This window comes from Gadus chalcogrammus, chromosome 12 (genome assembly GCF_026213295.1).
Source record: "Gadus chalcogrammus isolate NIFS_2021 chromosome 12, NIFS_Gcha_1.0, whole genome shotgun sequence".
In the NCBI taxonomy this organism is placed as follows: Eukaryota; Metazoa; Chordata; class Actinopteri; order Gadiformes; family Gadidae; genus Gadus; species Gadus chalcogrammus.
The window spans coordinates 27,030,988-27,047,642 of NC_079423.1; the positions used below are offsets into that span (position 1 = coordinate 27,030,988).

Genomic DNA, 16,655 nt, shown 5'->3' on the forward strand with positions numbered 1-16,655 from the left:
CAACGACAAGCAGGTGAAAGAGACATATTTAGCCGTCTAGCCCCATAGACTCCCATTCATTCTGGACTCGCCCGCGATCACACCCAGTGGATGTCTAATAGAACTACAACCAAGATCGGTACAATGGGGCGTATAGGAAGTGCCCAGGCTCTTCGTAGACGGGCTCTGCTAGTACTTGCAGAGCCCGTCTACGAAGAGCCTGAAGCACGATCAGAAACATTCCGTCAAAGTTAATTTTTTGCTTACTGTATTTATATTTTCCTGCAGGCCCTTTTATTTTTTATATAGTTATGTATGGTGAAAGTACATGGGCATAATGGAATTTCATATTGCATTTTATTAAAATGCAATATGGAATAGGTCCATGGTTGGAATTCGGGAAAAGACTCGTAGCTGTCCTTGCAATGCCTCTTTGATTTGTTTCAATAAAATGTCAGAAACATACCCATCTCATTCGTATTTGGATTCTAATTGGAGGAAATTTTAAGCCAAAATACATGGAAAATGTCTTTTCTTTATGATAAATACGGGATTCGAACTCATACCATTTTTTGGGGGGAATATTTCAAGCTGAGATTCCATTCCATTGTGCCGTTGAGCCACAGAAACTTGATCATCTGCAGTACTAAAAAGCACAACTAGACTTCCTAAGAGCAGGAGGCAGCCAGATAAACTTGTGACCCGACTGTCCATGTTATTATAGACCATGGTATTTGTCTCGTTTCCAAAAAGAAGAGGCCATTACACCAGTTATTCAAAACCTAAAGTTGCGTTTCCCTCCACTGCCTACAACCCAGCCAAAAAGTATGTTATTCGCTCTTTCGCTATCATTTTGGTCACCTGATGTGGTGTAGTCTCTTGCTCTGGATCGTTTCTAAGCAAAGCAGCGAGCTTGAGAATCAATCAATGTATGTGACGCTAGGCAGTATCACTCCAGACACAACGTTTATTCAGATCAACAAAACATACCTACAGATCATCCAAGGGAGATAATGCACCTGACTAGTTATTTCGGGGTCATCCCTATGTTCCCCGGGCGCAAAGGGTTAGGGTCAGGTTTAGGGTGAGGGTTAACCCTAACCCTAACCATAACCAATCGGAGGTGAGACATTCTAACCAATCACAGGCGAATCAGAGGCGAAAAAGGCGGTACTTGCCCCTACCATCCTACGAAAAAAAGATTTGCTCACAGGGTCCTATGTTCCCCGGTCACATACAAAGCGGGGAACATAGGACCCGGGAACATAGACACGCTCCCGTTATTTCAGAAAAGTAGCCTATACGAGCAGAAAAGTGGCACATGCGGTTTGCACGCCCTTCTCCGGTGCGATCCGGTGCAGGCATGTTGGTCGCTCTTTCGTACCCCGCATCCCGCTGCTCCTCTAGAGCTGCAGCGGCCTCCCGCAGCAGCTCCGCAATCGTCTTTTCTGCCATTTTCACATTATTACTATACGTGTCGTCAACCCAGTCAAACCTGGCACAATGCTAGGCATAGAAAATAAAGTGCCAAGTACTAGGTCGTGGATGATCAGCTGGTCTGACGAGGAAGTGACGTAATTCCCGCCCAGACGCGATTGGCTGATACGTTTTTGCAATGCGTTTTGCATAATCTTTTGCAAAACGTTTTGCAAAATCTTTCGCAAAACGTTTTGCAACATTTTTTGCAAAGAGTTTTGCGAATTGAAATGTAATTCGAATTTCGAAACACACAGAGCGTTGCGTATTGCATTGCAATCACGGAGACGCTATAGCATTTCAATTTGAATAAAATAACTCAAAAAAATTGGGTAGTGTCCTTCGTTGCCCTGTGCTCTTCAAATTAAAAGTTCTTCCGTTTGATAATGTCGACAAAAATATTACTGTATTATAGACACTAGCAGACACAGAGAACCCCATCGCCCACAGTCAATACTGACACGGGTTCAAATAACAATAATGGTATTGTGGCGAGCAGCGCGGGAAGGACGAGACGGGAGCCCAGGTTTAAACGTTGACGCAACTCTCGTGCCTCAGTACACCGAACGACCCCGAGAGCTGCCTTTATTCAAACACCCCACATAACAGAAAACACGGCACAACTGACCAACACACACAACACTCTCACTAATGGTCCCGATCACACCACACATCACAATTAACACACAAACAATAAAGAACCCAAACCCGTTAACCCCACTTAACCTAATAACACAACAAGTTATACAAAGACAATAAAACCCCTTTTCCCCAAACATTATGAATACCCAGACTCCCCGGGGGTAGGAGTCGCCACACAGCCCCCACCTTAGGGGTCAGACGTCCCGACGACCCCAACACCCACTGCACAGTCCCGATTGTTCAGGGGGCCGGCGCCGCCGCCTTGGCCCCGGCCAGTAGCGGCCCCGTTGCGGTGCAGCCTTCCCCTCGGGTTGGGACGCCTGTCTCCAACAGTCAGTAGCGGTCCTGGGGTTGTGGTCGGGGACCACCTCCATCGGGGCCCCCACCAGGTTCCGCTGTAGGGGGCCTCTGGAGCGCCGTTCGGGCACCCCATCCTCCGCCGCCCTCCGACGTCTGGCCTTCCGACGGCCACGCCGGCGGCTGCGACGAGGATGAGTGGCACGCTGCCACGTCCACCCGCAGTCCTCGACCAGCCCCAGCTGCCGACACTGCGCAAGGGAAGCCTCAGCCGTCTCGGTGGCGGTGGCCGTCCGGATCCGGCCCTTCCGTTGCCTGGACTTGACCCCCACGTTCTTGGTGCCGGGGGGGAGGGCTGCCCCAGCCGCGTCCACGGATCCACCACCGCGACGGCGGCAGAGCTCCACCTCAGCCCGTTCGGCCTGGTCCAGAGCCGCATCGAGGGTCTGGGGCGCGGTGAGGCGGACATGCTGCCCCAGACTCTCCGGCTGCAGTCCCCGCAGGAAAGCGTGGAGCGCCAGGGCCTCCCGTGTAGCCGCGGAAAATTCCGGGTAGCTGCGTCGGGTCAAAAGCTGGACATCCGCAGCGTGGACCCCCAGGCTCTCCTCCTCCCTGCGGCGGTGAGAAGCCAGCAACTGCTTGCTCTCGTTGCTGGAGACCCGTTCACCCAACCGTCTCTCCAATGCTTGGATCAGGGCCTGAAGGTCTCGCTGGTCCGCTTGGTCCAGGTCGAGCAGCACCCGTGCTGCCGTCCCCTCCAACGCCAGGGCAAGGTGGACAACCGCCTCCTCGGCACCCCAGCCGTTGTGCCATGCTGCAAGCCGGAACTGGGCCAGGTATGGTTCCAACTGCGTTACCCCGGTGAACTTCGGCAGCCTAACCGCTGTCCTGGGACGGTGGGCAGCTGCCGGTCCTCCGGGCCTTCCGGTCGTGTCCACAGGGGGGCGCTGCGCTCCCATAGCGCAGGGTGCGTTGTCCATGGGCTCGACCGCGAAACTCAAATCCCCCCGAGGGTGCATTGTCCATGGGCTAAACCGCGAAACTCAAATCCCCCCGCGCATGCGCAGGCCACATCCCACTTCTGACACCAATGTGGCGAGCAGCGCGGGAAGGACGAGACGGGAGCCCAGGTTTAACCGTTGACGCAACTCTCGTGCCTCAGTACACCGCACGACCCCGAGAGCTGCCTTTATTCAAACACCCAAAATAACAGAAAACACGGCACAACTGACCAACACACACAACACTCTCACTAATGGTCCCGATCACACCACACATCACAATTAAATCACAAACAATAAAGAACCCAAACCCGTTAACCCCACTTAACCTAATAACACAACAAGTTATACAAAGACAATAAAACCCCTTTTCCCCAAACATTATGAATACCCAGACTCCCCGGGGGTAGGAGTCGCCACAGTATTCATAATCATTTGAAAATGAAAACTTATGAAGTTATGATGACATCAGTGCAGTTTAGCCAAGGTGGCGCAGTTATGACATGAAGAGTAGACCTGAGGGCTTGACTACGACGGAGGCTCAACATATCCAGGCTCTAGTGTTCATAATCCGGCTCAACAAAAACTAAAGCCCCGGTCAGAGTTAACTGGTATGACGACGGTGGTCATTGTCCGGCTCTGAGCTTTGCGCTCTGTGCACGTTCACATCAAAGTAGCTGCGATTGCGGGCTACAGATTTCCTCACAGCAGAAAATCAACAGCCCGCAATTTCCTGCTCTGTGCTATCTTGGTTCATATCCTACCTGAAGAATCGCACCTTTCAGGTCACATGGATTGGCTCCTGGTCCAAACCCTGCACTCTCGACACTGGTGTTCATCATGGCTCTGTACTGGGGCCCCTTCTGTTTTTCATATAGGGGGAATATTTGTTTATCAACACGGCGGATGCGAGCGCAGAATTAAAAAATAATAATAATAATAAAATTTAATTTGTTTGACCGGTTGCCATCGTGGTTAATTTGCAGTTGCGGTGTTAATTAGCAATTTTGTCAGCTTACTGTTACATTCAACTGTAATCAGAAAATGTGGTTATATGCTATAGACCCAATAGTATCTGTGGTATAAAGGCTGGGACAAATTTCGAATTATAAATATGTACACCTTATGTTGAAAGTATAGACCGTCGCGATTCCCATTGAAACGATGGCGTGGTGATTATTCTTCAAAACGAGAGCTGGTAAATTGTAAAAATTGAATGAAACTGTAATCAGACAACGCGGTTATGCTATAGACTCTAGAGTAACTGTGGTATAAAGGCTGGGACGAATTTCGAATTATAAATATGTAGAATCCATAACGTTAACTCTCTGGCTCATAGCTCAGTGGACTAGAATACCTCCCGTTGTCCTATTTAAGTGAAAAACTTTATATTTGGATTGTAAAACGCATGAAAATATAAATGAATGATCTTAATTTCTTTTCTTTGGCAAGTGACCATGGTATAAGCGGGATAATGCCCTTCGAGGTGTCAAAAACCAATTTGATCGATCGTTATTAAAGGGGACTACTTTTTGAGGGAGATGAACTCAAACAGAGTATGCATTTAATAAGCATGCAATACGAATAAGAAAAAGCTTAATTATCAAAGCATTTGAAATATTTTATTGTGTTGGCAGGTGAGAGGTAGAATATATGGGATAATCAGTCTTATTAAAAGGGTTTGTGCAACCAACCGCACAACAAGACATGATTGTATGAGGTCAGAACAGTCTCATTAATAATAAATGCACAGAGAAGGATTCACAAATGTATTTTGTGATTTATATATAAATTACTCTCTTCTCACAAAAACATTTCAATGCACACACAAATGGATATCGGTATGTATAAATGTAAAATAAATCCATAAACAAAAATAAGTTTCACAAACGCATTTTTGATCCACACACAAATTTTCTCACACATTTTCTCATTAATATGCATTATTAATGAGACTGTTCTGACCCCATATGATGGCGGCTCTTGTCACTCTCGTCACTTTCTGCAAATGACATGCGCGTAGAGCGGGGAGTGACGCAGAGCGACGTAGACTGATAATCCCTCTATATAGTAGATCATTGGGCTCTGTAATCATTATCGCACGATTTTTCCTGTCACTGCTACGCTGATGACATAATACACTTCCCACTGTATTTTTGGGTTAGTTTAGGTCAGGGAAGTAGTCTTGTGGTCCACTTGGCAGCTGGTAGGCTTTGAATTCCTGTTTTACCTGTTGGGTTAGCTGCTGCCCATGACCCAGTTGCATAGTGGTTTTGGGCTTTGTGGTATAGTGCATGCCCATTCTGCCCAGGTAGTGGCACTATGCCACCAGAGTTGTTCATATAATACGCATGCACCAGAGTGGAGGTAGAACGATACACAGGAGTGGATTAAAAGCATGCTATGAATCTTCTCCGTCTCTCACTGCTTTATACTTGATACTATCCACTTACATACACAAGGCTTATTTTTCTGTTTTATGTTCACCAATGCCAGTTAGCCCCTTGTTACCATCATCTGTTGTTTCCAGTCCTATCTTATTGGCAAACACTTTGCTCATCTATCATCCATAACCCGGCCAGCTAACATCCGTTTCCTCCCCCAGTACCCCTAGACAGTGGGGTTGTAACAATGTCTTTATTGTGTTGTTCATTTGGAACATGTCTGCATTTTGATCATTATTTTGATTGATGGAGAGTTTCACTCTATCAATAAATATGTATTGGCTATATTGTGAGCAGAATAATTTACCCTAATTTGCTTTATAGGTATCCATGAAGATTGCAGATTACATTTTAAGGGTGACCCTGTTCCTATTAAAGTTCCTAATTTGCCACTGAGGACAGTGGCATGTCACAATTGATTCTCCATCATACCAGACAATCTTTGGAAACAAGGTGTGGCAACGCCACACCTGGGTGAAACAGTACAAAGGTGGAACAAAAACCAGGTGTTTCATTTCATTACAAATGCCATCTAATACCGGTCATCTTGTTGATCGTCTCATTGGGTTGATAACAAGCGGCTGTCATAAAGGCTATCTGTTACAGTCAGCTCATTTACATTTTACTGCTTCAGGTAAGGCAGAATCTTTTTTATTTTTTGGGGTTTTATTGTGTTCCGTTAAGTACTTTGTAACCTGCTTTGGGAAGGGGATATAGAAATAAAGTGATAGGCTATAATTAGGGCTATACTACTGCTTCTGTTCTTTTTTAAACATGAGTCTTAATCCGTGGCTAATATTACTATTTTCCTTAACGGATGCCTGAGATATACAACTGTTTAAATCATCATGATGCCAGTCCAGGTTTCTTTTGTTTCAGGTTTTCCTTTCTTGATGGGTACCCTCCACGGGTTCGTTGGCCTTTTTTTTGGCCTTCAGATCGTCACACTTGCAATGGGCTTTAGTAGTGGGGGATTTGTTCAGTCTTGCACTTCCCTGTTGCCTGACCATTCAGATTTTACCCCACAGAACAGCGATATACCTTTTGAGGTCAATGCCATCGCCGGTGAGGGGGAGTCAATTATCGGTAGGCCTATATGAATACTGTTCATTTTTTTTTAATAGGGAATATGTAGCCTACATATCATTTTTTCTCAACGTATCTGATCTCTTCAATCTGTATTTGTTTAGTGAGTCTAGGAATCAGGGTGTCTCCTGGACCAATTCCACCATTTACAGGGTTCATGGTGGATGTCCGGAAGTCAGAAATAGATCCAGCCAAAGGAAGTTTCGTTGAGTTTGGTCCTGGAAGTACTGGCTTGACGTGCAATGGCATTCAGGTAAGCTGCTACTACCAACTAACTATTAAATCATCTTTACTGAAAATAAAATAATGTCTACATGTATAGGTCATATAATTACTGCAGTGACTTTATATAGACCTGGTTTGAACTTTTGTTTGACATAGTTTATCTTTGTTTAGGATTCTGCTGTTACTCAAAACTCAAACAATCCAAAGACTTTTGTTCAAGTTAAATGGCAAGCACAGGAAAATGGATCCTCTTCATTCTTTGTGCGGTAAATGTCCATTCTGTTATTTCATACACCTTAATTAATTAAGACTACCCCAATAATGTATGAATGTTTAAGCTTCATTCAATCAGTTTTTTACCTCAGGCCTACCCATAGGAAAAATTTAGAAAAAGTACATCAGGAACATGCAATAAAACAATCCATAATTTCCCCTTACAATTTTCCAATTAGTGAAATGGTTATATTCTTGGTTATTATATGGCCTACATTAACTATGCATGTATTTATTGGTTTATCTGTGTGTGTGTGTGTGTGTGTGTGTGTGTGTGTGTGTGTGTGTGTGTGTGTGTGTGTGTGTGTGTGTGTGTGTGTGTGTGTGTGTGTGTGTGTGTGTGTGTGTGTGTGTGTGTGTGTGTGTGTGGGGGGGGGGGGGTGTTTTTCAGAGCCACATTTGTTCAAGATTTCAAAACATTTTGGAGTCCAGTGATTGTCACTATACAGACACCAGCTTCAACAACACAGCCACCAACTACAACACTAACTTCCAAGCCCAGTACAGAACAACCAAGTACAGACCAACCAAATACAGAACAACCAACTACACAACAAACAATAACAGAACAACCAACTACAGAACAAACAAGTACAGAACAACCAAGTACAGAACAACCAAGTACCGAACAACCAAGTACCAACCAACAAAGTACAGAACAACCAACTACAGAACAAACAATAACAGAACAACCAACTACAGAACAAACAAGTACAGAACAACCAAGTACAGAACAACCAAGTACCGAACAACCAAGTACCAACCAACAAAGTACAGAACAACCAACTACAGAACAAACAATAACAGAACAACCAACTACAGAACAAACAAGTACAGAACAACCAAGTACAGAACAACCAAGTACCAACCAACAAAGTACAGAACAACCAACTACAGAACAAACAATAACAGAACAACCAACTACAGAACAAACAAGTACAGAACAACCAAGTACAGAACAACCAAGTACCGAACAACCAAGTACCAACCAACAAAGTACAGAACAACCAACTACAGAACAAACAATAACAGAACAACCAAGTACAGAACAACCAAGTACCGAACAACCAAGTACAGAGTTACCAAGTACCAACCAACAAAGTACAGAACAACCAACTACAGAACAAACAATAACAGAACAACCAAGTACAGAACAAACAAGTACTACAAATCCAAGTACTAGTGCTATACAACAAATTACTACAGATACTACACAACCAAGTTATACACAAAAATCGTGTATTGTCAAAATACAAAATATATTTAATATATTTTATGTATCATCAGGTGGAACAACCTTAAGCACGCTATGTAGGCCTATCTATTATGTGAGCTTGATTATTTGTTCATGGAGTATACTTGATGGCTTTTTTGTCATCAAATAGCGCCAATGTCACAAGGGACCTGTTTTTATTTCATAAGGTTTTCGCATTTTTGCTCTTAGTAAAACCATTGTGAAATGCCTATTGTTTTTTCAACCATCTACTACTTTCTTATCCAAACTGTGAGAAGGTGAAATCCTCCCCCTTCTCACTGTCCCGCATTAGAGAAATTATTATTATTATTATTATATTGTGTGTGTATATATTATATTGGGCTGGTGTAAAATTGGTCTTCCGTCCAGGTAGGGGGCAGTATGCTAAGGGAGCTTAGGATCAGAGTATCAGGGAATAGCCCAGGGGGGTGTTGATAGAAACAGCTGTTTTATATCTTTAGGTTGTGCACAGGGTGTGGGTATATATGTATTTGGTGATTGTTTATTTAGTATCATGTTTATTTAGTATTCACACAATGTACTTTCTGTTCAGTTATGTTGGATTGTTAGCTTTAGGTAAATAATGTTCCCCCAACTAATGGTCTGGCCCATACGGCCGTGATTGGTCCAATTGCGATTTTCCTATTTAAGGGCTTTCTCATTTGGTGTTTGGGGCTGAAGGTGGTGCTGGCTTGACGTGAGGCCAGTACGAGAGACGTTAGGTTAGGTTAGGTTAGGTTAGGTTAGGTTAGGTTAGGTTAGGTTAGGTTAGGTTAGGTTAGGTTAGGCTAGGCTAGGCTACCTGAGTTTATGTTTGCTGACAGATGGAGTCATTTCCTTTTCATTTGAAACGTTGCTCTATTTTTTGTGAATGTTTTGGAGACATTAAAACTTCACTTTTTCTTAGTCCTCAGTCCATTGCCCTCATTTTTGCCCACATTCGAAATTCCCAGTTGGCCAGATACGTGGGGCGACCACGCCGGTCCCTCACATTCTTATATGTGTTTTACAAACTTTTAAGCTCTCATTGTTCTCTATTCCCGCCGGTACATGACATATGGGTTGCCTCGTACCTGGTGCTCCCTCCCTGCTCATTTATCCGCTACTGGAGAGTGTTGGGTACACGCCCCTGTGGGGGAGCTTTGATTAGGCCTACGCACTGTTTGTATTCCAAAATTTGATTGACATGTCAGATGGATACTCTGAACCAATGAGGGAAGAGAGGCCCTGTAAGGTCAGAAATTAGAAGGGAGAGGTCAACATCAAGTGTGTCTCATGTTAAGAAATGTAAAGAGACATATGTAGTCAACCAGAACTCATATTCTCACAGAGCATTATAATATGGATGGATGGATCACTGATGTATTTCTAAAAGTGACACTCAAAATATATACCTAGCTCTTAAATCTACAAAATAACAAACTATTAACTATCTACTAACTATTTAAACTGAATAAAATCATTAATTTCACGTCAATCATTGCATTTTAACTAGAGCTGTCAGTTAAACGCGTTATTAACGGCGTTAACGCAAACCAAATTTAACGGCGTCACAGTTTCTTCAGTGTTTTCAGAATATCAGAATATATCAGTGGTTTGTTCAAGCAGGAACATTTAGTAATTTCACTGTACATGACAGTAAATTTGTCTCTTTCCTGTCTAATTACATTTTCTCTATGTTCATTTGTTGCAGGCTATAAGGGCACTTATTAGCCCAACCAAAAATAAAACCTTCCATTTACATACTTGAAGACTTCTAAGGATTACTAATGGATGGTTTGAGGTTATTACACAACTGGACCTTTCATATATTTAATAATAAATGATTAATTAGAATTTGCCACCAGTAATAACAGATGATTACAATTGTTGGAACATATATGCTTTCTTTATACAGAGACTGCTGTCATTGTGAAAATTATAGGTATCATGTTGAAAGGAAATATAGCTGTAGTGGGCTCTGCTCTATTAAATGTTGATGATTGTCAGTGTTGAACAAATCTCTACTCTTTTACCTTCAATAATATCAGTTTTTCCGGCAATAAAAATAATAATTAATATGACGACATACAGGGAATACTCAAAAACGGCTAGTCTGAACATTGTTTTTTCCAAGGTGGATCAGAATGCATAGTGCTAGTTTTACACCCAACGAAATTTCTAGCTACTGGGGGAGCATAGGTAGGCTAGCGGAACTTATAATAATGTTAGGAAACCTCAGAAAGTAAAATTTTCCTGCCATGGGATCTTTGAGCGACTTTGAGGATTTAGATAAGCGCTATATAAGTTGAATGTATTATTATTATTGTTATTATTAATATTAATAGTGACTTTCATTTGCTTTATATACTGCATGGGATGTTTGAACATATTATTAAACAGGATACAAGTCTCGCGCCTATGGCGACACATTAGTGCCATAATTCACTAATGTGATAAAAGATGCATTCGGGCGTATTATATTATTCCACACGCGAAGATATTAACTGCGAGCGCGCAAATGATCTCTGCGTGCGCGCAAATTACCTCTGCGCGCGTAAAACAGCCTCTCGCGCGCACAAATTACCTCAGCGAGCGCATAACAGCCTCTCGCGCGTAACAGCCAGAGGGAACCAAGGCAGGGCGGGCTTTCCTATGATTGGCCGTTTCTGAAGCGCGATATCAGGTGGAACAACCTTAAGCATGCTATTTAGGCCTATCTATTATGTGAGCTTGATTATTTGTTCATGGAGTATACTTGATGGCTTTTTTGTCATCGAATAGCGTCCATGTCACATGGGACATCTTTTTATTTCATACGATTTTAGCATTTTTGCTCTTAGTAAAACCATTGTGAAATGCCTATTGATTTTTCAGCAATGTACTACTTTCTTATACAAACTTATATTTGTTTTAACAAACTTTAAATCTCTCATTGTTCTCTATTCCCGCCGGTACATGACATATGGGTTGCCTCGTAACTAGTGCTCCCTCCCTGCTCATTTATCCACCACTGGAGAGTGTTGGGTACACACCCCTGTGGGGGAGCTTTGATTACGCACTGTTTGCAGGCATTTAATTCAAAAAATTGATTGACAGGTGAGTTGGATACTGTAACGCCCATTGAAATACTCGAGGCACCGGCTCCTTTTACTGATGGTTTAATCACACCGTAGAACTACAATACAATACAGACATGAAATTAGTTGAACACACAAACAATTACCCAAGAGCACACAAATCCTCCACGGCAAACAAAAAGGAAACAAAAACACAACACTAACAACTTTGCCTGCTTGTAGCCAATGGGGTTAACTTAAATCTCTCTTGCTGCCTGCTTGAAACTGTGGCTCCCCGGTTGGCGGAGAGGCTGGTTTACACGGCAAGTAGGCACGGTTGAGGCGGGTATAAAGCCGGTCACGGCGTTTATTTAACAATGAGTATAATACGAGCATCAAGTCTCTAGGCTAGGGTCTCCGTGAGCCTCGTAGCCGTCGTGGGGGTATGCGTCTCCTACTCCGTTGTCGGGGGGTCGCCTTCCTGCAGTCAGTCCTCCGCTCTGCTTTATCCCCTCCACGCTTTCCTCTCGCCGGCTGTTTCCCATCCAGCTGATCCTGATCAGCTGGAGAACGCTCCCTGTCCCTGGCACGTGGGTGGCGCCGGTACACGCCCTCTACTGGTTGCCACAAAACATAAAACCTTAGAACGTATATAGAACGTGACTTGTCTGCAGCTGCGACACTAGCTTCTCGAAGCTTCCCGACAAACCAACGAACAAGAAATAAAACAGATACATTTACGAGAAATAACACAAGTCCACCATGAGATCAAAGACCAAATTACATATAATACCCCACAGAGCAGGAAAACACTGCCTGCACATACACTCCCACCATCAGACAATGTATGATTTCTAACAGACTTAACATGGTGAACAGCGTCCTTCCCAAAACAAAACATTGTATATTCAGAAAATGTGGTTACATCACTTTCACAAATTAATTGACCTTTTACTCAGCTTCAAGCAAAAGTACAGTTTAATGTACGGACCTTTCCAAATAAAATGGTCTAGTTGTGTATGTGCCTTTACTGTCTCGTGTTGTGTCACTAAGCAGTAGTTTGATCTTTCTGACTTTCCCATCAACTCCTGGGAAGACTTCGGTAACCTTTGCCATCTTCCACTGATTTCTGGATGTAGCATCATCTTGCAGAAGGACTATGTCATTCACTTTAGCATTTCTCCTGTCCTTGTTCTATTTACTTCTCTGTTGCAGACTCAGCAAATACTCCTTTCACCACCTGTTCCAGAACTCATGTTGCCAGGATCCTGATCCCTTGGCTGTGCCTGGACACCCTCAGCAAAGAGGTTGTGTGCCACCGGGCGATCCCCTTTCGGCTTGTTCTCCTTCTTGTCCTTGTCTCCATAACCACTTGTTCCTGCAACCTCGTCACCAGCAACAGAAACAACAGCGACATTCTCCTCGTCCTCCTGGTGACCGCCCTCCTTCTCCCCCTTTTTATTATCCTCCTTCTTGTCTTTCTTCTTATCTTTCTTCTTATCCTTCTTCTTTTTATCCTTGTCGCTATCAGATGAACTTGAACTGGAGTCCTTCTTCTTCTGCTTCTTCTTCTTCTTGTCATCCTCACTGTCAGATGAGTCCTTCTGTTCAAGGCCAGCATTGCTGTAGCCAATGATGCGCCAACCCAACGTAGACTTGAGCGCGCATGGCTGGTCCTCACTGCCACTAATGACGTCTCTGGGAAGAAGGACTTGGGGGCAGTTATAGCCTATCAACAATCCTACTTCACAGTCAAGCTCTGGAGACATTTCATGCTCTAGATGTTCTAATTGAGGCCATAACTTTGCAGTTGTACTTGTGGGTATAGATATATTTGCTGGTATATAATCCCTGGTATAAGTTGTTGGGAGTTTGATTATATGTTCAGAGTTAATGCCTCTTACTCGTAGACCGCTCACCCTTTGGCTGGACACGACCTTTGTGATTGATGTTATTGTTGAAACTGTCAGTTTCACAGGCTCCTTCTTGACATTCAATGCCTCCGCTGTATCCTTTAATATGAAGGTGATGTCACTCTGAGTGTCGAGCAAGGCATACACTAGAACTTCTTTGTCTGGTTCAGCTGATGTGGAGACATAAACTTGGACGACAGTAGATGTATGAGTGGTACCTTTCTCTTGAACGACTCTGTTGGAGGTAGCTTGCTTTGACTCTTGGGTACGTGACAGTGTGGACTCATGTGGACTAATTTTAGCTTCCTTGGTTTCGTTAGATTGTCCACGTTCGGTTTCTCTTCTTTCTCCTTGGTTATACACCCATCGATCCTGATGCAAGCATGTAGGGTGGTTTCGTCCACATGAGTCACATATGCTCCTAGATGTACAGTCTTTGGAGTTGTGGCCAGTCTTAAGGCAGCCAAAACACAACTTCTCCAGTTGTACAAATGTAACCCTTTCTTCAACTGTCCTTTCCATCATTTTTAAACATGTATGGAGAGTATGAACTTGCCTCTTCCAGAAAATGCACATGATGCTCATCTTCTCACTTGACCTAGTGGTGAAAGCCCTAGCACTGGGTTTCTGACTTTGTGGATATTCCCTTACATGTTGCTTAGCTTCTTGTTCTATTACATGTATGGCTGAAAAGGATGTGACTGGGTTGCATGCAATTCGAGTCTCAAGGTTGAGAAACTGCATGAAGCAACTGAAATCAGGGAACAGTTTGTGTTCATCTTGGTACATAGAGACTTTTCTGTTCCAACTTGCGCTTAACCAATCAGGTAATTTGGCAGCTATTTTTTGGTTTTCCACACAGTCGTTAAGAGCTTGTAAACCCTGAACATAAGGCATGGCTGATTCAACACTGCTTCGAAAAATCGCAAACTCACGAAGATCTTCGCTGTCCTTGTGACCAATTTTATGCCATGCGTGTATCTTGTCGCGGTATGCCTTACCAATAAAAAACTGATTGCCGTATCCGTCCTCAAGTTTGTCCCAGGTGGTTTTGTAAACCTTTTCTGTTGCTACGAGAAAATGTCCTTCAATAGCTCCTTCAAAGATGGATCAGGTATGGTTTGCTGAGCAGGTCTAGCTTGGGGAGGCGGTGCTTGTTGAGCAGGATAGAAGGGGTTGCTTACAGGGTTGAGTGCGGATGGTTGGTAGGGGGAAACTGGAACCTAGTGAGGATGGATAGATGTCTTGACTCTGTTCAGTCAAAATGGCTGACTGGTGCGCTACCTCGTCATAATGATCTTCTGAGAAAATATTCAGCCTGGCTTGTGCTGCATTGTGCTTTTTTATTACCTCCAACCGTTCCACTTCTCGCCTTTTCTTTTCCAGCTCCGTTTTTCTAGCAGCGCTTTCTGAAATAAACGTTCGTTTTCTAGCATTCTCTGCTTCAATTTCCTTTTCTTCAGCTTTTCTTTGAGCCGTTAACATTTGTTCCTCCACCTCAAGTTTCCGAATCTCTTCTTCTTGTTGACGTTGTTCTTTCATTATTTTGAGAACTTCTTGTGTAGCTGCAACTTCGGCCGCTGCTTGTAGTTTATCGTGACAGACTGGAAGAGTTGTTTGACTTACAGCTGGGTTTAAGCGAACTTGCACTGGATACTGTGTTGTCAAACACTGACTCAGCTTCAGGCCAGGGTACAACTTCTGAATCTCCATTACCACTGAGGTATTGTTGAGCCCTTTATTTGCAGTCACAGTGAGTGCATTACATGTGTCATTTATTCTCCAGATTTCAGGTTCAGGAGTTGCAATATCTCTTATTTTGAGGTAAGTTTCATCAATCTGATCTTAGATAGAGTTGATTGTGCTTACAACATCCTCAATCAGATCCACAGCATCATTTTCCCTAATGGTTCGTCTTAAGCCATTAATGTGATATTTCCACTTTCCATATAGTTTCACAAAATGTGCATTCAGTTCACACCTTTCATCCAGCTGAGCCTTTTCTTTTTTCAGTTAGCGTTCGTGGACGTTCGCGTCTTCTCATGTCTGGAGGCTGTTGTGTGATATATGCACCAACCTGGGATTGTGCGTCTTGTGCTGTCGCTTCAGCCTGCTCACCAGTCAGCTTGAGCTGGGGTATTTTCACCATCTTCTTGTGGGTCTCCATGCTTGGCTTCTTTAGTTGCCTGTGTAGCACTTACGCTTGTTTGTGACACGTTACATGTTTATGAATGCAGGGGTTAATCTAAACCGGGAAAGAGGGGCGCTGCGCCTCCTTGTTTCAACCCAGCGCCTCCTTGTCGAAAAAAAAAAAAAAATCAATGTACAGTGAAAAAAATAAAAAAATAAAAAAATAAATAAAAAAATAAATAAAAAATGACTTAAAATCTCCGGGAATGGAGAGCGAGCGAGCAAGACCGCGCACAGGAGACAGACGTGCTCCTAACCGCGTTCGCATCTGTGTAGCGAGCGCGCAGCACAACAGAGAGGGATCTAGAAACTGTGCATGAGGCAGTGTGCACGTGAGCCTCAGGCGCCTCCTGATTGGCCTGGATCGGTAAGTCAACCAATCAGTTTACAGTGTAGGCAGGCTTTTATCTCTTCTCCCGAACCAAATTTATCAGTTCAGTGAATCTGAGAGTGTCTGAGAAGAAAGAAAATATAGCGTATATATACGTGTTTTTTTTTCTATATACATTACTGTATGTAATGTTCTGCATCTATGGTAACTTAGCCATTTTGAGTAATTTGGCCTTACTATACGAGTCAACATACTGGTCCTTCACAAGCCTCAGAATGATCACATTTCTACCTCAAATTTTCAAAAGCTCCGCACCGCGGAAGGGGGGGTTCCCCCCCCTTCCACACCTTCGCCCCCGCTCGGTCGCTTTGCTCCCTCGCCATTGATGTTTTCCCCCTTGTGAATTTTTTCTAGAAAAACCCCTGGAATGTGTTGACATTTAAATGAAATGTACTTCTCAAATGTGCAGATATGAAATAAAATATGAAACCCAAAATAAATGTTT

At 43.5% G+C, this 16,655-nt stretch overlaps 2 protein-coding genes across 6 annotated transcripts in view; one reads left to right on the forward strand and one right to left on the reverse strand.

The window, feature by feature from the left end:
* Positions 1-2,291: 2,291 nt before the first annotated feature.
* Positions 2,292-4,550, reverse strand: LOC130392787 (uncharacterized). Its single transcript, XM_056603284.1, has 3 exons — positions 4,518-4,550; positions 4,160-4,258; positions 2,292-3,581 (listed from the first exon to the last, which is right to left on the reverse strand). The coding sequence occupies exon 3, from the start codon at positions 3,411-3,413 to the stop codon at positions 2,292-2,294; it is 1,122 nt and encodes a 373-aa protein (XP_056459259.1). The 5' UTR covers positions 3,414-3,581; positions 4,160-4,258; positions 4,518-4,550.
* Positions 4,551-6,143: 1,593 nt separating this feature from the next.
* The window catches only part of LOC130393534 (salivary glue protein Sgs-3-like), a 40,725-nt gene continuing 30,213 nt past the window's right edge, over positions 6,144-16,655 (forward strand). For 2 of the 5 annotated variants that reach the window (XM_056604206.1, XM_056604205.1), the window contains exons 1-5: positions 6,149-6,473; positions 6,719-6,925; positions 7,030-7,178; positions 7,322-7,416; positions 7,815-8,599. In XM_056604206.1, coding sequence (XP_056460181.1) covers positions 6,365-6,473; positions 6,719-6,925; positions 7,030-7,178; positions 7,322-7,416; positions 7,815-8,599 — 1,345 coding nt within the window. In that variant the 5' untranslated portion in view covers positions 6,149-6,364. The other 3 variants (XM_056604211.1, XM_056604207.1, XM_056604208.1) reach the window with 3 other exon arrangements.

Bases quoted from the DNA above. Each gene is read 5' to 3' on its own strand.
- LOC130392787 (XM_056603284.1), bottom strand. From the start codon at position 3,413: ATGCACCCTCGGGGGGATTTGAGTTTCGCGGTCGAGCCCATGGACAAC.